Here is a 19,689-nt window from a genome sequence, read left to right as displayed (position 1 = left end):
ACTGTGCCACTGCACTCCAGCCTGGCGACAGTGCGAGGATCCGTCAGAAGAAGGAGAAGGAGAAGGAGAAGGGGAAGGAGAAGATTCAAATGGCTGAAGAGATTAGGGACAGCATTTTAAGTATAGGGAATAAGAAAAAATGCTCGCTGTATTTGAAGAATGCAGTGAAAACATTGGCTTAGGTAGGGGTAGATTAAGAGATGGTGAAGATGTGTGTGTGTGTGTGTGTGTGTGTGTGTGTGTGTGTGTGTGTGTGTGTGTAGGGAAGTCATAGGCTGGCAAAATAAGAGATTGGCAGATTTTCTTTAAATATGCCTTTAAGTTTTGGCCTTTTCATTCTCTGTCTCCAACACAGAACACCTCAGCATTCTAGATTGCCTATTCATCACAAATTCCCTCTGTCTCCTCCAGAATCCAGAACAGAATAATTAAGATATTTTCAAAATGGAAAGTTCCCATGCCAAAGATTTTTGCCTTCTTCACCAAACTAAGATTTCCTGATGTTCTTAAAGGTAGTGTACACCGGGTTTTTCCATTCTTATTTTGAATTTAGTTTTAGTGTTTGTGTGATTTGTTTTTCAGCCTGGCCTGCAGACTAGCAACCCAAGACTTATACTGCCCAATTTGACAGCTCATTTTTATTTTAGTTTCAACATATACATGAACTGGACTTACAATTCCAGAAAAATTAAAGGTGAGAAAAGGGTGAAAAGCTTATTAGTCTATTTCCCTAGAAGGGAACTTTAAGGGTTTAGCTCAGTCTTGTCATAAACTCTAGAAATCACCTTTAGGGTTTGTCTAGACAATCAAGTTAGACATAAACCCTTGTCTATGTGCTTTCCACTAAACCTGTGGGCTTCATAGGAACTTGGGCTGATGTAGGTCTTTTCAAAGATCTACTTAATTGTCAAGGCCCCTATAATGTGATTCCATTCTACCCACCTGCTTTTATTTCTTCCTACTTAACAACAACAAATAATCTTCCAATTAGACTACTTCATACACCATCCTGCGAGGTTCTGCTCAAGCTCCACATCCTTTAGGAAACATCCCAAGGCTCATTGACCTTTCTTTTCTCTAAATGGTTGGTTCTACCTTATCAGCTTGTATCTTCCATTTCTAATTGTCTATATCGAAAAGTATAGCAATCCTCCCAACCCCAATATATACACACACTTTTCCCAGCTTCTCAGGCCTAATCTATGAATGAGCATGGCTTTGTTGACAGGAGAAGAAAATTGAAAGATGGCTGCTTCTCCACCTTTAGCCTTCTATGGACATATGTGAATTAATTTTATTTCAGATCTTTTTATAGTTAAATCTCATCACTATCATGGAATTAGAATGTCACCTTTAAATCATTTAGTTAATACTTTCCATTTTGCAGATAAGGAAATTGAGACCCCAAGAGATAAAGTGACTTACCTAATATATTAGCATGTATTTGTCATTATTGTTTTACATTGGATAATCGCTTTCTCCCACCTCCCCCGTTTGTCAAATAAACTTAACTTCTAAGAGCAAGCATCATCATGTCGTGTGCATTTTCTGCATCCACAATAGCACCTATCAGTCTTTTCTTATTTCCCATACAGGCTCAAGAATGGGGCTGAGTACACACTGTGTGCTAAGGAAAGAGTAGTTAGATTGAATTGAACCCCTGCAGAACGTGGACTCAGATACACTGAATTTGGCCTTGGGTGAATACCTGCCTTGGGTTGGCCAACTAGCAGTCAACAGCAATGAGCCAAAAGAGACAAACCAAGTATGTAGTCTTGTTTGCCCAACTAAGTTATAAATACCACTTTATATTAACTTACTGCATAGCCCACAGCACTTTGAATGGTGCTGGTCACACAGTAGACTCTCATTAAACATATTTTAATTGACTGATTGTCCCTGGATCAAAAACCAGATCTTGGTCTGTATTTCATGCAACAACTAGAGGAGCTTTTGTCAAAAAGAAAGCACCAGCTTGTTCCAGATGGGCGCTGTTGGGCTAAAGAAGCGCTTTTCATATAGTTCTATGCCTTAAATTGGCCCCGAAGAAGAGTATCCGGGATTCTGTGATTCTTTTTAGGTATCAATGAATCATTTTGAAAAGTGCTACAATAAATATTATACTGTATTACTAATTATTAGATAACTTAATGAAAGGGCACAAACTTCAAGATGTTAAGCTGGGATGAATTTTGGTCTATCATGGGTCACCTACTCTACTTAGGACCGTTTTTAAGACCTCTGACCTGAGTTAATGGTGCAACTGGTAGCCAGCAACAGATGGAATGTAGCCATCCTTGAATGGGATTTAATCATGGATTTGGGGATTATTTGTAGCATGCTATAGCCAGTTGACCTACAAACTACATAGCATGGCTATTTCTACTTTTATTTTGGTCCTTATTCTGCTATCCTCATTTTTAAAGGAGAGAGGTCTAGTTGAGACAGTTGCATAATTCTTCTTACTTTGAGCTAATTTAACCCCCCAATGGAACTATCTCCAAGGAAGAAGCAGGCCATTTATATTAATCATTAACCAAATCTTACTGAGGAGCATTTACATTATGTTCTGGCAGCAAATAGGTTTAAAAAGAATAGCAAAGAATAGAATCTGCTTCACCCTATTTTCTGCAAAGAGAATTGGTATTAGGGTGAGGGTAAAAGAGCAGAGTACAGAAATATTTGCCGTTGTTGATTATTTTTACTACCCTAGTTCTAAGAAGAGGAGTCTTCAGAGATGTGGTTAGGAAGACATGAGAGCCAGTAATCCAAGCAAGGTCAACAAGAATTGGAAACTTAGTTGTGAGGTTCTATTAACTATATTCCTTCTCACAGATTCATTGGCTAATCATTGGCCAATCACTGGCAAAAACAGGGCAATTTCCATGTGGAAGAATAATAGGCAGGTAAGTATTCAAAACAGTAGGTGGTTTTTAAGGGTATTGTGAGGATCTAACTTCCCAAAATAATTTCCTTAAGCAGTCCGTTAGAGCACTTCTGTGAATGGTCTAAAATCCTTATTTTAGAAGAAACCAACTCAATGGATGTCACTGAGTCATCCAAAGGTCCCGCTTGTTTAACTCTCCTAACTGAAGTCTTGCTTTTCCCTAGCATGCAGGCTGGATAATGAGTCTGATTTTTTTGCTACTTCGTCAATTAGTGGTGTGATCACCTAAATTGGACTTGTCTGAGTTAGGCTTCCAAACTTCGTTGAGGGAGACTGACAATATGCAGAAGGCCAGGACTCTGAGCCAGAAAGTGCAACTGGATGTTCTGCCTCTTTTTCAGGTTTCAAAATGGCAAATCAAAGACTTCAGAAAATAGCTCAGCTAAACGTGAGAAAGGAATGCTTGTCAACAGCAAAGAGGTAAGGAGCGTTAGTAAGTGTTCAATGTTTAATTTTTCTTTGGAGCTGCTTAGTGTACTTAATAAGCTGGATATCACAAACTTTCCTATTGAAAAGCAAAAAGGAGTAAAAATGTGTATAGAAAACAAGGTTAACTTGTCAAATGCTATTGAAGAGAAATAGAGCACAGAAAAAGAAGGAACAGGACACATCAGCAACAAATCAGGACACAAAACCCAGGAAGCAGAAACCTATCTTAGGGAGTAAGAGCGTGTCAAACCCTAACTTATGCACACTTTACAACTACCTCTTGTAGCAAAACTCTATTGGGTATCTTGGTTGTTTTCCCATGTTTACCACATTCAAGTGAATTTTCCAGGCCAACTTTTATTTAATCAGCCACAGATAGTGAAATTCAACATAACAAAACTAAAAACACATTCCAATTTGGACAATCTTGTGGGTTTAGTCAACTGCTAGAGACTAATTTGGAACAGACATATGCAATACTTCAGAAAACTTCAGGAGTAAAAACATTTTCACCAGGGAATTTCCCCCTAAAATTATTTTTTTTAAAAAACCTGTAAGAGAAAAGGTCTTCATACCTTTCTCCCAAATAAGTTTTTCCTAACTTCTATGATTCTAAATATGTCATACATTTCATAGTTGTGAAGCAGGTTTTTCATAATATATTTCTATTTTCAACAAATGAACTTCAGTTTTCCACAAGGTGGTAAAAATTAAATGATTGAGTCTTTGGATCCATCCCACCATCTCATAGTTCATCCTACCCTCTCTAAAGGAATTTGTGGAGTGGCTTTGCTATGCTTCTTCCTGCTCCTTCTCCAACTGCCAAGAATTGCCAACTTCTGGACTTTTCTTCCTGGAGCATAGCAGGGCCTCCTCTTAACTCATAGTTCTGTCCAATTCTGACTGCTTCCCTCTTCTCCATTAGCCCTCTTGCTTATTAACTTTTCAGTGCATGTTCCCTTCCCTCTGTACCCACCTTACCATACCCATACATCCCCTGATGGGGGAGGTATGGCAATCTTTAGAAATGCTGAGCCAGGCTGGGCGTGGTGGCTCATACCTGTAATCCCAGCACTTTGGGAGGCCAAGGTAGGAGGATCACTTGAGCCCAAGAGTTAGTCAACATAGTGAGACCCCCATCTCTACAAAAAATAAAAAATAGGCTGGGCATGGTGGCTCACGCCTGTAATCCCAGCACTTTGGGAGGCCAAGGTGGGCGGATCACTGGAGGTCAGGAGTTCGAAACCAGCCTGGCCAATACAGCAAAACCCCATCTCTACTAAAAATACAAAAATTAGCTGGGCACGGTGGTGGGAGCCTGTAATCACAGCTACTCGGGAGGCTGACGCAGGAGAATTGCTTGAATCCGGGAGCTAGAGGTTGCAGGTAGCCAAGATCACGCCATTGCACTCCAGCCTGGGCAACAGAGCAAGACTCGGTAGCAAAAAATAATAATAATAAATAAATAAATAAAGAATAATAGCTGGGCATGGTGGCACGTGCCTGTAGACCCAGGTACTCAGGAGGCTGAGGAGGGAGGATCATTCGAGCTCAGGAGTTCAAGATTATGGTGACCTATGATTGCGCCAATGCCCTCCAGCCTGGGGGACACAGTGAGACCCTGTCTTTAAAAGAAAAAAGAAATGCTGATCCGAACACAGGATAATGATGCACTCTTCTTTTTTTCTGATTTCTGACTATGCCAGGCCAGAAGAAGATAATTCAGAGCTTTTATCTCCTTGTTTTCCTATCTCCTTGATTCATCCTTAGGCAGGGCTATGCAAGAGGAGAAGCAAGAACACTAGGTCAGCAGAAAGGGAATGGAAAAGGCTCAGCTCCTCTACTATCAGATATGACACTCAAATAATCCACTAACATCCAGGGCTACCACCAGCAAAAAAATAAAATAAAATAAAATAAAATAAAATAAAATAAAAAGCAAAGTGGTAGTCAGAAGTGTTACTAAAATTCAATTATTTTTTGCAACATTTCTGGAAGAATTTCATACTGCAGAGACGTTCAAAATTGCAACATGCACTGCTCTTCTTCCTTTCTCTGTGAGTAGGTCGGCTCCCAGCTCAATTGGCAGAGTTGATCCTAGAGCCCCCTTGCACCCACAACTTTTAGGTTAATGCCCTTTTGAAACTTGCTTTTCTCCTTAAAGATTTTGTCCTCCGTGTTGATTTTCACCTCATTTCACTCCTATAGCTATGGAAAAGGCATAAGAAAGAGGTGACTCCTTGGAAAGATTTGTCCCAATCTGAACTGATGCTGCCCTTGTCTACTTCCCCTCCTAACGGCTTTCCCTGACATTTCATAAGGCTGGCCCCATTTCCGCTGACAAGTGTCACAGTCAGGAGGTCTTAGAATCCAGGTCTCCTTGCTGGGGCCCTTGTTCCAGAGACCTAGAGTACAAAATCTGAAGCACACTGTACTTCACTAAGTAAGTTAGAGACCAGTTCTCTAGTGAGACTGAGGTGAGGTAAGGAATGGAATACTGTTTAGGATAGGTGCAACTTCAAACCATTAACTTTGATTATCCTCTTTAGATTTTTGATGCAGTCGGGCGATCAAAATTTGTTCTAGAGAACCTTCGGCATTACACAGTCCATCCAAATTTGGTAGGTAGAAAAAGCATTCCCCCAAGATTTCTAAGGGGAAGTTTCAGCAGTAGTGCATATGCCCACTGTGAGTGTCCCTAATGCCTCCAAGTGTCCCCAGCTTCTATGAATGTGCTTACTCTCAGGACAGGCAGGCAGAGCTGCATCTAGGTTATGATGCCAGAGGCAGTGCTGAGGATTGGGGTGGCAAAGAGGGAGACGAGAACTGGGAAGAAAGTGGGTCCCCACAGCTGATTTTTTTTTAAGTTGAGAAAACATTTATGATCAGGAAAAAAATATATTTATAATCCATTTTCTCCCTTTCACTTCCTTCCCCACAACCCTCTGCCTTTCTCCTATTGAGAGAAAGGCAAATTTAGTGGGACTGCCCCTTCCTCACCCACACCTTAAGTGACATGCTATCTTTTGTGGCTGCTTTTCCTTTTTTAACATTGTGCTTGTGAGTACATGTGAATGTGCTTGTGCCTGAGAAATGCTGACGTAAATATGGAACATTACGTGGAAGACGTAAATATGGGGAGGTGTTGCACTTGGCTGTGCCGACTCCTGAAGAATTCCTTGAGCAAGATTTGGTCCCTGGTAGCTTTCCCCCGTACCTTAGAAAGAGTTGTAGAGACAAGGCCAATTAGGTTTAGCCACGTAGAAACTTCTCTGCTCGTCCCATTATATTGGAAGAATTAAGTTACCTGACTCCTTTTATCATGGAAACCTTTCCATCACATTGCCCCAGCCCCTTAGTGTATTTCCAGGGGAATGCCCCAAGGGAAGAGAGGGACTGAGAGCTTCAGATAGTTTCTGACAAACACATTTTAGGGCTGCATGTGATGACTCACTTCTGTAATCTCCATACTTTGGGAGGCTGAGATGGATGCATCGCTTGAGCCCAGGAATTTGAAACCAGCCTGGGCAACATGGCAAAACTCCATCTCTACAAAACAAAAACAAAAACAAAAAACACAAAAATCAGCTGGACAGGGTGACATGTGCCTGTAATCCCAGCTACTTAGGAGGCCAAGGTGGGAGAATCACTTGAGCCCGGGAGGTCTAGGTTGCAGTGAGTCATGATCATGCCACTGTGCTCCAGCCTGGGCATCAGAGTGAGACTCTGTCTCAAAAAAAACAAAAACGAAACCAAAAAACCCCACAGATTTTGCAGCAAGTTTGTCCAGCTTCTGTTCTTACCCCACAGAGGCTAAGTATTAGCCAACCAATTTGTTAACCTGCTCTTGGCCTAATCTCTTTTTCTCTCTGGAAACCTTTCTGTCTATTCAGGCCCAGTACTATAAGCCTTTGAAGACCACTGCCCTGCAGAAATTCCTGGCTCAAAACAGGAAAACCACCAGCTTCATGTTAAAAGTAACACAGTATGACCAGGATAAGACATTACTGATTATGACCAACAACCCACCTCCCTGCTCAATCACCCAGCAAGACAAGGAGAGTGCACCAAAATATTTTTCCAAGGAGTTACTGCTCAAGGTCATGGTAAGCAGAAGTCTCCTGGCACCCAAAATGTGAACCCTGAAGAATTAGGAGTTAGCATTGAGAAGGAAGCTAACTTAACATGGAGAATAGTACTCAGAAAACTACCTCTTAATTTTTTTTGTTGTTTGTTTGAGATAGGGTCTCACTCTGTCACCCAGGCCAGACTGCGGTGGCACAATCATGGCTCACTGCAGCCTCGACCTCTTGGGCTCAAACACTCTTCCCATCTCAGCCTCCTGAGTGGCTAGAGCTACAGGTGTGCACCACCATGCCCGACTAAATTTTTTTTATTATTTTTGTAGAGATGGGGGTCTCACTATGTTGCCCAGGCTAGTCTCGAACTCATGGCCTCAAGTGATTCTCCAGCCTCGGCCTCCCAAAGTGCTGGGATTATAGGTGTGAACCACTGCACTTGGTCTATCTCTTCCTTCTTATTCCTGATCCTATGCTTCACAAAACAGCATCTGGAGAACCTGGGAATCAGAATTCAATAATTTTGGGTGCTGAAACTTCATTGCAGGGAGAAAATGGGGTCTTCATTGGAAAGTGTTCTTCTTTGGCCAAAGATATTTAATTTGTAACTAACAAAGGGTAGACTAGCCACTGACTTTCTAGTTGAGAATAAAGTAGTAAAAGATGAGTCAGGAAATGAGGAATAAAAACAGGGATGAATATCTAAATGAGAAAGGAGGAAGAATGATGCTTTAGTACACATTACTTTCCAGTTTCAGAAGAGGGAATTTGCCACCACAGTAGCCAAACCTTTGAAACTCCTTTATAGACTAAAGAAGTTCAAATTCCATTCAACAAGCAATTGCTGAGGATACAGTAAGCTAAAAACCAGAATATAAAGATGATTACAGGACAGTTTCTATCTTAAAGGAATTTGGAGTCTAACAGCAGAAAGATCAATAAATGAAGTATGTTAAAGTAATAGAAGAATATACAAAATACAGAAGTAATGTAGAATACAGTATTTCTGTTGGGAAAAAGAGAGTGAGCAGCGAAGTGACCCATGACAAAAGAACAGGAAAATATCAAATCAGAGGAAAGAGCAAAAGCATGAAGACATGGGAAAATGAGGTGCATTCAGGAAGATGTAAGAGAGTAAATGGCAGGGCCAGGCGCCTGGTTGACTTTTGAATAGACACTTCCATGGGGCCGGGGATATGCCATGCAGTTACTACACCTGGCATATTGTTTTCATTTCAGATTGCCGCACATTAGTTAGAATATGAACTGTAGCTTTCTCAAATGAGATTAAAAAAAGAAAAAGGAACCCAATGCCATGTCATATGAAAAAAAGTTCAAGACATTGGCAATGTTTAGCCTGGAAGAGACAGAGCTTAGGAGGAATGTGATGGATTCCTTCAAAATGTTTAAGGACTCTATGGAAGAAGGACTAGATTTGTTCCTTCTGGACTATAGGGTAAAAGTTACAGGGAGATATCTATTGGCTGATCAAAGGTGAAATCTTTTTTTTTTAGGTATAGAAAGATTGAGCACTTGATAGTGAGATTATGGTGGGGCTAGGAGGGTCAGACAAACAGACTGGATGACTTAAGATTCTTTCTGAAAGACTTTGATTCTATGACCTTTAGTAATGGTATAATTATTACTTCACAACATCCCATTCCATGGCCTTCTCATTAAGGAGAATGGAATGTGGATGAGGCAGCCATCTCCAAGAAAGGAAGGTAAAGTCCCATGGATCTATTTCCCAATTTATTGCCAAATGCTTAGTTTCCCAAGGACTTCACTGGTTGAATCCTTCCCCAAACTGGGTAACTTTCTCTGCCATTCACTCCCAAGGGCCAGTAGGCAAATTTAATCAATTACTTAGGAAACTGAACAGGCTTTGGACAAGTAATCTGGCAATGAAAAGAGTGTTTTCCCTCCCAGGGAACGGCTTCCTCTGATTCTGGTTTCTGAGTTCCCACTTCCCCCTCTGACAGGTTTTGTTGCATCATTGTAGGGGAATTGGAACTTAGTCCAGGAACTTGGTCCAAACTTAAAATCCCAAGGGACTCAGCTTACTCCCTCACTCTTCTTCCCTCGTTTCCCTACAGGAAAGTCATCATCAGCACAAACCCACTGAGAACTTCTGGCTGTCCCGCATGACTCAGAAAAAAAAGTTAAGATCTAAGCTGAAACCAATCTTCCCTTTGATACTGTCGGACGATCCCACATCCAAGCGAGAACAATGGTTTAGGTGAAATCTTGCTTCTTCTTGTACTCGCTTTCTTTCCTATCTTTTCCCTATTCACGTTTCTCGTTCTTTGCCATACAATTTAATGACATACTATTTGGTTGTACAACTGCATGATAATAAGACACGACTTTCCCTACATGACCCTAACTTCATTGACACTCAAATCAAAGAGAAACAGTCATGGAAAACTAAGGTTTTGCACTGGCAATGGTTTCAAGATTGAGGGGAAATATTCCAAGGTCTGTGCTTTGAAGAAACAGGAAAAAAAAAAAAAGTACCCTCAGTACAAGTTAGGCGCTATATCACAGGAACAATGTGCTATGAGAACACATTAGACAAAAGAGGTTTTATGTGAAACTACTTATAAGAGCAGCCTGTGTGTAGTTTAGAGAGGAGAGAAGAGATTCTGGAGTTCCTCCAAAGGTTAAGTTCAGAAGCATCCCTTGCCACGGAACATACTCCTACTTGGAGTATTCTCTTGTCTCTGAGAATGTAGCCAACTTTAAAGTGAATGGTGGGGCCGGACGCGGTGGCTTATGCCTATAATCCCAGCACTTTGGGAGGCCAAGGTAGGCAGATCACTTGAGCTCAGGAGTTCCAGACCAGCCTGGCCAACATGGTGAAAACCGTCTCTACTAAAAATACAAAAATTAGCCAGGTGTGGTGGCAGGTGCTTGTAATCCCAGCTACTTGGGAGGCTGAGGGAGAAGAATCACTTGAACCTGGGAGGCAGAGGTTGCAGTGAGCCAAGATCATGCTACTGCACTCCAGCTTGGGTGACAGAACAAGACTCGTGTCTCAAAACAAATACATAAAATAAAATAAAATAAAATAAAATAAAATAAAATAAAATAAAATAAAATAAAGTGAATGGTTCCATGAATCCCCCTGCCCTGGGATCTACTAAACAAAGAACTTTCTTTGTTAAGGTTTTCCACTGACAATGATTTCAAGAGTGAAGGGAAGTATTCAAAAGTCTACGCTTTGAGGACACAGAAGAAAATGTACCCTCAGTTCACCTTTGCTCCAGTCCATGAGAGAGATATGAGGAAAGATGGTAAGCTCCTCTCTTTCAAAGCAAAGGCTTACTGGACTGAGATGTGGGCTGGAGATAAAATCCATGAGGATTATATAAGTGGCAAACCGGCTTCTCTCGTAGTAGTCCTGGAGACTATTTTTCCCTATAGCATGGAAGTTAACAACAAATAGAGGCTCAAAAGGTGCAAAAGCTCTGGACCTGTTTAAATCCTCAAATTTCAAGAAAGCTCTAGCAGTGTTTACTAAGCTATATCACCCAGCACTTTAATAGTTTTTGCCATATTGATGTATTATTTGCTGTTAATTTACTTAGCATTTTTTTAAAAGGATTTTAAAAAAATCTCATCCTAATTAATACTATATCATTGATATCATGGTTTTGATGTACAAATTATATGCTTTTCTGAAACACTTAAATCAAATTTATAATAATGAAATTTTAAAATGTTTATGTACCACCTAGAACCACTCAGTGGTATGCATATTATACTTTGAGGAAAAAACTGCTCTAAAAGGGCCAAAGTATAAGTCTCTGTGTCTTAAAGGTACAAAAGTCTCTGGGATTGGGGTAGGGAATGAGGTAAAAGGGGCTTGGAATAAGGTTGTATGGCAGAGGGTACAATGAGAATCCTCTTCACATATTATCATTTATTTAACAGTGTTTCAAGGGTTCCTACTAAGTGTGACACTTATCAAGCACCAACAATAGCACTTTAAATATGTGAAAGAGATGAAACAGATCATAAAAGGCCTTGAGAGGCTGGACGTGTCCATAATCCCAGCAGTTTGGGAGGCTGGGGCAGGAGGATTGGTGGAGGTCAGGAGCTTGACACTAGCCTGGGCAACATAGTGAGATCCTGTCTCTACAAAAAATAATTTAAAAAAATTTAACAGGGTGTGGTGGCATGCACCTGTAGTCTGAGCTACCTGGGGGGCTTGAGGAAGGAGGACTGCTTGAGCCTAGGAGTTCAAGGTTGCAGTTAGCTGTGATTATGCCATTGCACTCCAGCCTGGGTAACAGAGTGAGACCCTGTCTGAAAAACAAACAAACAACAACAATAACAAAAAATCAAAAATACCACAATGCCTTAAATATTATTTAAATAAAGGTTTGGGTTTTATCCAGTAGGCAGTTTGGACCCAATGAAGAATTTCAGGGCACTGAGTACACATTTGTGTATTATATACATATAATTGGTGGGTCCTCAGACTTCACCAGCTCATGGTTTTAAGATAAGGTCCATTTCTTCTACTGGGTTTCCTTCCTCAAACAATTTCTGAGACTCCCTAAGGTATCCTTGCCTGTCCCACAAAGCCATTGTAGTGATTGCTCAACCCCTTTGCCAGCCATCCTCAGTCCAAATAGTCCTGATACCAGAGGCCTGGGGTCATATACTATCCCTTAACTGGCTTCTTCAGGCTTCTCTGCTCCTGCTATACCTATTTGCCACCACACCCCATCCCATTTCCACCTACTGATGCTCTTAACTCCGTAAATACCGCACAGCTAAAAACAACCTGTGGTATTAAACAAAACTTCACAGATATACAGAAAAGCTGAAGAACAGGAGAGAATGATTGATCTTGCTTTACAAGGGGCTAGTCTTAGCCAGCCCCAAATCTGAACTCAGGTCCTTCTACTTCCCAGCAGGTCTCCGGGGCATTATCCATCTTGGGAACCTCTGGGCCTATTATCTACACTGTCTCTGCCTAGGTTCCCAATACCCTTGGGCCAAGGAAGAGGAAGAAGATGTTTCCTTCCCCAAAGCCTGTTTGTTTTCACCCCCAGAATAAATGAGTGCAGACTTCTATTTCCTTCAAGGAAAACTCCACCTACAAAGTATGACTTGAACTTTACAAGCCATATAAAGCAAACATAGTAGTTAATAGTACATTTAGTCAAGTCGGAGTTAAATCTTAAATGATACCACATGTAGGGTATCAGCAGTTCATCTTAAATCTGTATTTCAGGGAAAGAATTTCTCTAGGATGTAGAATGCAATCTAGGTTAGAATTTCTCTAATTTTGCAGGGGCACGATCCTGTTGAGTATAGACCCAATTTACATTTCTAAACAGTTATGCCAGTGAAGCCAAAGGCAGACAAAGTTTCTTAGCCACACTCTTAGACAAGAGAACAGAAAGCCAGCATACACTCTGAGAAAAAGAGGAACATGAGTTAGGAATGAATGCACGTTAATTTAGTAAGTTTCTTAAGTGTCAGTATGGTTTCAGATGGAATCATTGAAAGAAGGCTTGAACAATGAAGACTCTAAACTGGCAATGAGTTTTCCACTGGGTTTTGATGAAATGAAGGAATCCAAAAATTATAAAATAGGTTGGGAATGGTATTATACGGTCCAAAATCTACCCTCTAAAGACCAGCCTCTGGTCCCTCCAAGTGGGTCTCCTTCACGTCTCACATTAAGCATCCTTCAAGTACTTCTGAAAAGCCACATTCACCAGGGTGCCTGTGCTTTGTCGTAGCTTCCAAGAAGTCAGCGAGTGAAAGGCCCATTTCCAAAGTGATTCGGGAACCACTGACACTCGCATCGCTCTTGGAAGACACGCCCACCAGAACAGCGCCCGGGGAGAGCGCCTTCCGCAACGGGAGGACCCCGCAGTGGATTATCAAAAAGGCCACGGCCATCGGTTGAACACAGACCCCTGAGTCCTTCCGCCTCGCTCTCCTGAGACTGAGGGGTCCGCAGAAGTCGCCAACCAAATAAAACCACATTCCTGTTGCTGCAGGCGTGGGCTCCCGGGTCGCAGACCGCAGACCGCGAGGGTCGAGCCGAAGCCTCCGGCGGGCCGGGGGAGGAGGAGAGGGCGTGACTGCGTCCCCGGAGGCCCAGGGCGGCCGGGGAGGGCGGGCCTTGGCCCCGAGTGACGGCGCGGCGGCCCAACCGGCGTGAGAACACGGGGCCGGCCTTCCTGCAGCCTCTTCCGCTCGCCGGCTGCGGCGCCTGGGACGGTTGCGGTGGGTCTGGGCCCTGGGAAGTCGTCCAAGATGATTAAAAAATTCGACAAGAAGGACGAGGAGTCTGGTACGCGCGGGGCTTCCGAGGCCCACCCTCAGCCGCGGGACGCCCCTTCCCCCGCCCGCCGCCACCTGCTTTCGGGCCGGCGGGGCTGGGGGCGTGGGCGCCGGCGTGCCAGGGGGCCGGAGCTGGAGCCGGCCCCTCCCCTCCCCTCGCGGCCGCCGGGGGCCTGCCCATAGCCCCTCCCCCGGGCGCCGGAGCCTCCCTTCGGGCCGCGCGCTCCCGCCCCAGCACCCGCGCGCGCCCCGTTCCCGCCCCTCTTGCGGTGCAGCTCCTCCGAGCCGCCTCCGCACCTGCGCGCGGGCCTCCGGCGGGGGCCGAGGGCCTGCGCGCGTCTCCGCGTTCAGGGGTGTTGGTAGGGTCCGACCCCAAGTGGGAGCACCCTGTTCCCGGGGCTGGGGTCGACGGCACAGGGTGTGTGTGGAGGAACGTTCAGGTGCCTGGTACCTTATCGTTTTCCTGGGGGCCCCGGCTCTGTCCGGGCCCCCGGGGGCAAGACTGTCCCGTGGGACACAGCTCGTTGAATGCTCAGGCGTCCAGAAGTGACCTGCGTCTTGATACCCGTGTTTGGTCCAGAGCAAATGGGGAAGATGCCAAGCATCCTCAAAAAGAAAAAATTCTCGGTGTTTGGTAGATCTCCCACAGTGTGAGAGGGGGTTGGGTTCGTCAACCTCCATGGCCTCTTGCAGCTTTACGCCTGCATGATTCTCTGGGAAACTTCGTTTCTGCCTCTCGTTAAGTGTTAGAAACACATAAAATAGTGCTTACCTAAGGAAATCAAAAGCACCCTACCACAATCTCATTAATCTTCGTTGTGGAAATGACACATTTTTAACATTCATGGAAAAAGAGGGCAGGGAAAGAAGACACTCATTTTGGAGAGGGTTGCTGCAAAAGAGAAGTCTCAGCTTTTCAAGTATGGCAGTGACAGAGCTGGGATCAAAATGATTTCATTCAGTTTGTATGCATATTAGCAATGATTATCACTGTGCCATCCAAGTGTTCACTTCCCAAGCATTCAGTACCCTTCTCTGGAAAGTATATAAGTTTGTGTAGAACAGCTATTCAGGACATTTTTTTTTGTTTTATAAATAGGTAGTGGCTCCAATCCTTTCCAGCATCTGGAGAAGAGTGCTGTTTTACAGGAGGTATGACTGGGAAGTATCTTGTGCCCTTTCTTTTCTATTCTGTTTTAGAGTGGTGGGCAGAGAATCCCTGGGCCACTGTGATCACGACATCCAAAACAAGAAACGTAACAGAGTTTAGGGAATATAGATTTGAGGGAAAAGAAAGAGGGGTTACTTGTCATAGGAACATTTAGATAGAAATGCAAAGACATGAAGGCTGTCACAGGTTGGGAATTTTAAATGTAAGAACAGGTGTTTAGTGCAAGGTTATTGAAATCAGTTATCTGTATTAATCTCATTGTATTAGTATGATATAGATAAGTATTGTGATCCTTATTTAATTGGTATAGCCCATAAAGTTGAAGTAGTCAACCTAAGGGAATGAGTTAGAGAGTATAGGATGGAAAATCAAGGCCACATGTAGTAATTTATCAGATACCTTAGTAAATTGAGAACTATAGACAATGTTTGGATACCGTGATTAAAAATAGTCTGTATTAAAGTTGGTTTGCTATAATCTGTGATAGAAAAGGTAGAAAAGTAACAGTGTTTTTTATGTTTTTTCATAGGCTCGTATATTCAATGAAACTCCAATCAATCCAAGAAGATGTTTGCATATTCTTACAAAGATTCTTTACTTACTGAACCAGGTAAATTATTTTTATTTTTCTCAGATAAGTGTGTCCTGGAATAGAAATACTGAAAATTCAATGAAATACTTTCTGGAAAGTATATTTATTTATTTTAAATTCACTTAATTTTAACATATACAACGTTTGGTTAACAAAATAATATGTAAAACTTGAGTACGAAGACTATGACATATACAGGTTGAGTATACCTTATTTGCAATGCTCGGAACCAGAAGTGTTTTGGATTTCAGATTTTTTTGGATTTTGGAATATTTGCAGAATACATACTCACTGAGTATTCCTAATCTGAGTATCTGAAATCCAGAATGCTCCAATGAAGGTCTCCACCGAGTGTTATATTGGCACTCAAAAAGTTTCTAATTTTGGAGCATTTCAGATTTTGGATTTTGAGATTAGAGATGTTTAACCTGCACTTCTTTTTTATTCATGAGGTCCTAAACCAGTGATGTGCATAGTAGATTCTCAATAAATCTTTTGGTTTCAATTTAATGAGTACTAGTTAGAACATGTTGTTTACATATGTTTGGAGATCTTCATGTTTTTCTGAAAATACAATGCAAGATCAGGCAAATTCCAGATATTTTCTTTTTTGTGTGTGTAATAATGATGTTTTAAAGCTTTGATTGTTAATATTCAGATTTTATATTTATTATCCCTATCCTACCATTACTAGCAAAATAATTCTGGGCAGTAGCTTAACCATTTTATGTGTCTTGATGTCCTTTTCTCTACATGGGGATTATGATAATACCTGTTACAGAGTTGTAATGACAAATGAGATAATTAGTGTAAAGCACTGAGAATAGTACTGAACATATAGTAAGCATTCAGGAATAGTTTTCCTTCCATCATTCAGCAAATATTTATTGCATAGCTGCTGTGTGCTGTGCACTGTTTTAGGTGTTGGGGATATAGCAGACAAACCAACAAAAATATTTGCACTCATGAAATGTAGATTCTGCTTGCTACTATTGTTATTAATTTTCTTTTTCTTTTTCTTTTTTTTTTGCCCCAGACTTAAAAAAAACTCATGAAATGTCTAGGGCCTTAGAAAATATGATTTTGTTTCATGGATTCATATTCCCTCAATATCAGTGGGGAATTGGTTCCAGGACCTCCATTGGATACTAAAGTCCATAGATGCTCAAGTCCCTCATACAAATGGTGTAGTATTTGCATATAACCTACACATATCCTCCCATATATGTTAAGTCATCTCTGTGATTATAATCTCTAGATTATAATCTCTAGATTATAATACCTGGTGCAATGTTAGTGCTGTGTAAATAGTTGTGCTGTATTGTTTAGGGAATAATGACAAGAAAAAACCGTCTGTATGTGTTCAGTACAAACACGGTTTTTTTTTCCTTGAATATTTTCAATCCGAGGCTGGTTGAATCCACAGATTCAGAACTCATGGTTATGGAGGGATGACTATATATGTCTGTACACATACAGACGGACACATAAAACATATACCATACCTCAGGTGGTTTACATATGGTGCTAAGATAACCATGGTTTCCAGTTTGAATTCTAAGAGAATATATTATCTTTGTTTTGTGACTGAAGACCTCATTCAGAGATTTAATAAAGTTTTCTTGTTTACAAATGAAGACTAAGCAATAAGCACATAGTTTTTTTTTTATTTTTTCAGATAGAGTCTCGCTTTGTCACCAGGCTGGAGTGCAGTGACGCGATCTCGGCTCACTACAACCTCCACCTCCCTGGTTCAAGCAATTCTCCTACTTTAGCCTCCTGAGTAGCTGGGATTACAGGCATGCACCACCACGCCTGGCTAATTTTTATATTTTTAGTAGAGATGGGGTTTCACCATATTGGCCAGGTGGGTCTCAAACTCCTGACCTTAGGTGATCCACCCACCTCAGCTTCCCAAAGTGCTGGGATTACAGGTGTGAGCTACTGTGCCCGATCATCAAGCACATAGTTTTAAATAAAATATATCTGTTCACAAACAACATAATCCCTCTGTGTCAGCATATGAGAAACATTTAAAGCATAGTCAATTGGGTTTAACTTTTCATAGCACACATTGTGTCCAAGTTGGCTAAATCCATTGTGTAACCAAAAGTTTTGAATAGTCAAAGTTGATTGAGAGTAACATATATTTTTATGTTGGTCATTACCTCTTCGATGAGGCAACTCATGTTGAAACATTTGATTATCTTGATAAGGAAATTACCAAGCACAGCATAAACACAATTAACTATATAAACAGATTTGGGAACATAAATTTTATCTCTTTGCCTAGAACTTGGTAGCGCTTTATAGAAAGATACTTTTGAATTTCTATGAGAGTTGACATATCCATGTGTTTTCTGAGTTTCAAGTAAAAAAGTAGGATGTAAGGTTTTCCTATATAACTAAAAAGCACACAGACTTCTGGGTATTCAGTAAATAGTTATGACAGAAAGAGATAAATCTCTTGCTGATGAGCAGGCTGGATACACTGATTTAAGTAAATATAAACTTATTGTACTTTGTCTTTCATCCTAAACTGTCAGTATTTTTTGCCAAAATTTATTCTTATACCTATGGCAAATAGATTGAAGACTAGTTATATTTTATGTGGAATCTGAAGCTCTGAAAAGTGATTGAGTATAACATATAGGATTGCTTTTAGTGAAGACATTAAATATTGAAATGGTAATATTTGAGGTAATCTATGATCTGAGATTATTTAAAATACGTTATCTAATACTTTTTCACTGCTCAGAAAATGTAGTTCCCAGATCAGCAGCATTTACATCACTTGTTAGAATCACTTGTTAGAAATGCCAAATCTCAGGCCGGGCACGGTGGCTCACACCTGTAATCCCCGCACTTTGGAAGGCCGAGGCAGGTGGATCACGAGGTCAGGAGTTCAAGACCAGCCTGGCCAACATGGTGAAATCCTGTCTCTACTAAAGATAACAAAAAATTAGTTGGGCGTAGTGGTGCACACCTGTAATCCCAGCTACTTGGGAGGCTGAGGCAGGGGAATCACTTGAACCCAGGATGTGGAGGTTGCAGTGAGCCAAGATTGCGCCATTGCACTCCAACTTGGGCGACAGGGTGAGACTCTGTCTCAAAAAAACAGAAAAGAAAAGAAAAGAAACGCAAAATCTCAGGCTTTACCCCAGAGCCACTGAATCAGAATCTGCATTTTGGCAAGATCCCAGGATGAATTTTCATGCACATTAAAGCGTTTGAAGCTCTGATCCAAAGCATGTTTTTAGGGGCTTGAACCAATATTGAGCTACATAGCAGCCCCTTTAAGCCTAGTTTTTTAATATGATGAATCTGGTTCCTGCCCTTTTGGTTGGTCCCCTTCTTGCCATTTTGCTGAGATTCGTAATAGATAGTTCCTTATATTTTAATATTTATTATGCTCCTATGACATGTTAGGCATTGTGCTGAGCATTAGATTATAGATATGATCTCTGCTCTTAGGCAGTGTAATAATAATGTCCTATTGTGAGTGCTATGATTTTCTGCCTCCTTGTAAACTACAGTACTTCAGGGAAATTTCTTTTTTTTTTTTTTTTTTTTTTTTATTATACTTTAGGGTTTTAGGGTACATGTGCACAATGTGCAGGTTTGTTACATATGTATCCATGTGCCATGTTGATTTCCTGCACCCATTAACTCGTCATTTAGCATTAGGTGTATCTCCTAATGCTGTCCCCCCCCCCCCCACCCCACAACAGTCCCCGGAGCGTGATGTTCCCCTTCCTGTGTCCATGAGTTCTCATTGTTCAATTCCCACCTATGAGTGAGAACATGCGGTGTTTGGTTTTTTGTCCTTGCGATAGTTCACTGAGAATGATGTTTTCCAGTTTCATCCATGACCCTACAAAGGACATGAACTCATCATTTTTTACGGCTGCATAGTATTCCATGGTGTATATGTGCCACATTTTCTTAATCCAGTCTATCGTTGTTGGACATTTGGGTTGGTTCCAACTCTTTGCTATTGTGAATAGTGCCGCAATAAACATATGTGTGCATGTGTCTTTATAGCAGCATGATTTATAGTCCTTTGGGTATATACCCAGTAATGGGATGGCTGGGTCAAATGGTATTTCTAGTTCTAGATCCCTGAGGAATCGCCACACTGACTTCCACAATGGTTGAA

The 19,689-nt window shown here is 41.5% G+C and overlaps 2 protein-coding genes across 5 annotated transcripts in view; both read left to right on the top strand.

Moving 5' to 3' along the window:
- The first annotated feature begins 402 nt into the window (after window positions 1-402).
- Window positions 403-13,476, top strand: TSGA13 (testis specific 13). 4 transcript variants are annotated; one of them, XM_055284044.2, is made up of 9 exons: window positions 658-694; window positions 1,596-1,765; window positions 2,836-2,906; window positions 3,289-3,367; window positions 5,926-5,997; window positions 7,270-7,482; window positions 9,552-9,694; window positions 10,624-10,751; window positions 13,218-13,476. In XM_055284044.2, the coding sequence occupies exons 4-9, from the start codon at window positions 3,347-3,349 to the stop codon at window positions 13,385-13,387; spliced, it is 747 nt and encodes a 248-aa protein (XP_055140019.1). In that variant the 5' UTR covers window positions 658-694; window positions 1,596-1,765; window positions 2,836-2,906; window positions 3,289-3,346; the 3' UTR covers window positions 13,388-13,476. The 4 variants fall into 4 exon arrangements, with proteins under 4 accessions (XP_055140017.1, XP_055140016.1, XP_055140019.1 ...); XM_055284043.2 differs by having other exon boundaries at window positions 2,714-2,906; XM_055284042.2 differs by lacking the exons at window positions 658-694; window positions 2,836-2,906 and adding an exon at window positions 403-512.
- A 25-nt stretch (window positions 13,477-13,501) lies between these two features.
- The window catches only part of COPG2 (COPI coat complex subunit gamma 2), a 160,516-nt gene continuing 154,328 nt past the window's right edge, over window positions 13,502-19,689 (top strand). Inside the window, exons 1-3 of the mRNA XM_055284013.2 lie at window positions 13,502-13,777; window positions 14,867-14,919; window positions 15,468-15,548. Of these exons, the coding sequence (XP_055139988.1) occupies window positions 13,741-13,777; window positions 14,867-14,919; window positions 15,468-15,548 (171 nt within the window). The 5' untranslated portion in view covers window positions 13,502-13,740. The remainder of the gene's footprint in view (window positions 13,778-14,866; window positions 14,920-15,467; window positions 15,549-19,689) is intronic.

This window comes from Symphalangus syndactylus, chromosome 6 (assembly GCF_028878055.3).
Source record: "Symphalangus syndactylus isolate Jambi chromosome 6, NHGRI_mSymSyn1-v2.1_pri, whole genome shotgun sequence".
NCBI classification, from domain to species: Eukaryota; Metazoa; Chordata; class Mammalia; order Primates; family Hylobatidae; genus Symphalangus; species Symphalangus syndactylus.
This window is presented reverse-complemented; position numbering and strand designations above follow the sequence as displayed.